The sequence below is a fragment of the Salvelinus sp. IW2-2015 genome, unplaced genomic scaffold (assembly GCF_002910315.2).
Source record: "Salvelinus sp. IW2-2015 unplaced genomic scaffold, ASM291031v2 Un_scaffold3352, whole genome shotgun sequence".
NCBI classification, from domain to species: domain Eukaryota; kingdom Metazoa; phylum Chordata; class Actinopteri; order Salmoniformes; family Salmonidae; genus Salvelinus; species Salvelinus sp. IW2-2015.
Window position 1 is genome coordinate 62,443 of NW_019944636.1, and position 3,007 is coordinate 65,449.

Genomic DNA, 3,007 nt, shown 5'->3' on the forward strand with positions numbered 1-3,007 from the left:
GGGAGACAAGCCTCGGGGTCAGCGATTTGAGGAAGGGGGTGGAGGGGAGGAGTCTTCAGAATTGCAACAAAGCTTGCCCTCAATTGAGAGGGTGGTGGTGTTGCCTTGGTGATGTGGCCGAGTTCCAAAGCTAATGAAGTACCTGTTTTACAGAGGGATGGAAGGAGAGGAGGGAAGGAGAGAGAGAGAAGTGCTAGAGAGATAGAAAGAAATAGAGGCAGATTTCCAGAGCTAATGAAGTAGCAGTGAAACAGGCCTGACCCCTAATCAGTCCGAATGGTACAGACCACTCGTCTGGAGCAGACAGGGAGAGGACAAGTAGGGGGGGAGGAGGATTGGTTAGGACTGGAAAGATAGTGAAGGACAAATAGAAGGGAAGGTGAATGAGAGAAAAGGGGGAAAGAGAAAGAGGAAGGAAGACAGCTCTGTGTAAGAAAATTCAGATAATGCTCGCTCTCTCTTTCTCTCACTCTCTCACTCTATCTCTCGCTCTCTCTCTCACTCACACACATGTCCATGATGGTTTTAATTAGCTCTAATCTAACAGCCCTTCGAAAAGCGTCCCTGAGTGACTCAGAGGACTGGTTTCCAGTTCCCGTTGCTCCTGTGGGCTCTGCCTAATTGGGCCGAGCTGGGCCGTGAAGAGAGCGTGCCACCGCTGTGTGTGTGACCACAGAGGCCTCCACACACACAAACTCCCATCTCTTGCTTTGTTTTTCTTTTGTTCACTGAGGGCTAATTGCAGTGTGTGTGTGTGTGTGTGTGTGTGTGTGTGTGTGTGTGTGTGTGTGTGTGTGTGTGTGTGTGTGTGTGTGTGTGTGTGTGTGTCTTTGTGCCAGCTGGGCATCACTCTTCATGTCTCTGTGTATAACGTGTCTGAGAGGATTAGATAAGTCGAAGCAACAAGCTAACTGTCCATCCATCCTACCAGAGAGCAGGCTACAACCAGGAATGATGATGGTCCCTTTCTGAAGATGTCACATCCTGTTTCCTTCCCCAGCTGAACCTGGCGTCCAGTGGCTCTCTGCTGAAGAGGGAGAGCGAGGCGTACCCCGAGGGTCTACCTCACCCCCCCACCTCCGCCACCGCCCCCATCACCCCGCTCCGCCAGGGCCCCTCTGTCATCAGCTCCTCCAGCCTGCACTCACACTCACACCCGCACGGCGTGGGACCCATACGCAGGCGCATCGCTGACAAGTTCTGCACCCCCATCGCCTCAGGTATACGAGAGGGTATGCATACAACCCTCAAAAACACACACTTGTGTACACACAAACATTTTAATATATACAAGCATAATGGTAAACACATGCTCACAAAGTCTTTCTCACTGACTGACTTACACACACACACACACACACACACACACACACACACACACACACACACACACACACACACACACACACATCCATGACTAATGTGGTGTGTGTTTTCTCTGTAGAGCTGGCACAGAACTGTGAGTTCTATAAGAACGCTGATGTCAGACCTCCCTTCACCTACGCCTCTCTCATACGCCACGTAAGTCTCCTCTCCTCCATTTATATTCCTCTCCTCCTTTTCTCTTCCTGTCATCTCCTCTCATCTTCCTTTCCCCCTCCCCTCTCTTCTCCCATTTTAGTTTTGTGATAGCTCCGTTGAGACGTTGTCTAATGTTGTCCCCTCTCTGTCTCTCTCTAGGCCATTCTGGAGGCTCCAGACATGCAGCTGACTCTTAATGAGATCTATAACTGGTTTACGCGAATGTTTGCCTACTTCAGGAGAAACACAGCCACATGGAAGGTGAGTCCACACACATTCCTACACACACACTCCTCCGCATACACACATGGTCACTCACCTACTATACATACACTGCATATCCACACACACACACAGATTAGACAATATTCCTTCCCACACACACACCCACACACTCACACACACACTCGGCAGCCTCAAAAACTGACATGGCCATTGAAACGCCAAGCTGTTTTGATGATTATAAGCCATTTTACCCACAATGCCCTGAGTGGAGTGTGTGTGTGCGTAAGTGTGTGGACTCACTCCATGTGGCTGTGTTTCTTTACAGAGGTGTTAAATTGACTTACCCCACCCCCTCACTCCGTTCCTTCCTCCCTCTTTTACCCTACCTCCCTCCCTCCATCCCTCCCCCCTTCCTCCCTCCCTCCTGGTCCTCTGAAGAGTTCTGTGAGCTATGACATGGCCTACGAAGACGGTTCCACTTAGCTCAGTGGAAACACATCTCACTATCACAGAGCCTCATTACAGAGTCACACACACATGCAATGGCTTCTCTCACACACACATTCTCACAAACACACTCTCGCAGTCCATGACTCACACACAGACTCACACACACCTGGCTGGACCCTGACAGTGTAGGTGCTGACCCATTTCTACTGAAGCCTCATTCTAATTTGAGTGTCAGCTCCTCCGGAGAGAGGGAGATTGAGCGAGAGAATGAGAGAGACAGATGATAGGAGGGGTGAAGAGGAGGTGTCATGGCCCAAGCCTCGCGCTAATAGCCTTGAATTGGGAAGGGAGGGAGTGAGGGACTAAGGGAGGGAGTGAGGGACTAAGGGAGGGAGAGAGGGAGATGCCAGCCAGGAATATCTTTGCCGCCTCATTTCACTTTTATGAAATTTTACAATTAATGTATTCTCCCGCTTCCTCTCCACCTAGGACCGGCCCTTTAAATATCTACCTTTATATATTAATATATGTATGGAGTGTCCAGAGGTTTGGCCTGTATTAAATATAGAGGAAGATGTATGTTATGTTACTTTAATGGCGCCTGTATTTCATAGAGGAGAGCTAGTGTCAGCCCCATGGGAAGTCAATTGATCAGAGAGAGAGAGGGATGAAGGAGAGGGGGAAATAGGGGATGGGAAGCAGGGATGGATGGGAGACGAAGAGGATGGTCTGAGAGCAGGGATGCGGAGAAGGAGTGGCATGAGAGAGATGCAACATTAGAAAGTTAGCGAGAGAGAAGGAAGGCGAAAAG

At 49.8% G+C, this 3,007-nt stretch overlaps 1 protein-coding gene across 1 annotated transcript in view; it reads left to right on the top strand.

The window, feature by feature from the left end:
- LOC112075715 (forkhead box protein P4) overlaps positions 1–2,789 on the top strand; it is a 44,540-nt gene extending 41,751 nt beyond the window's left edge. The window contains exons 8-11 of the mRNA XM_024142670.2: positions 1,001–1,220; positions 1,445–1,521; positions 1,681–1,782; positions 2,185–2,789. Of these exons, the coding sequence (XP_023998438.1) occupies positions 1,001–1,220; positions 1,445–1,521; positions 1,681–1,782; positions 2,185–2,229 (444 nt within the window). The 3' untranslated portion in view covers positions 2,230–2,789. The remainder of the gene's footprint in view (positions 1–1,000; positions 1,221–1,444; positions 1,522–1,680; positions 1,783–2,184) is intronic.
- Positions 2,790–3,007: the final 218 nt, after the last annotated feature.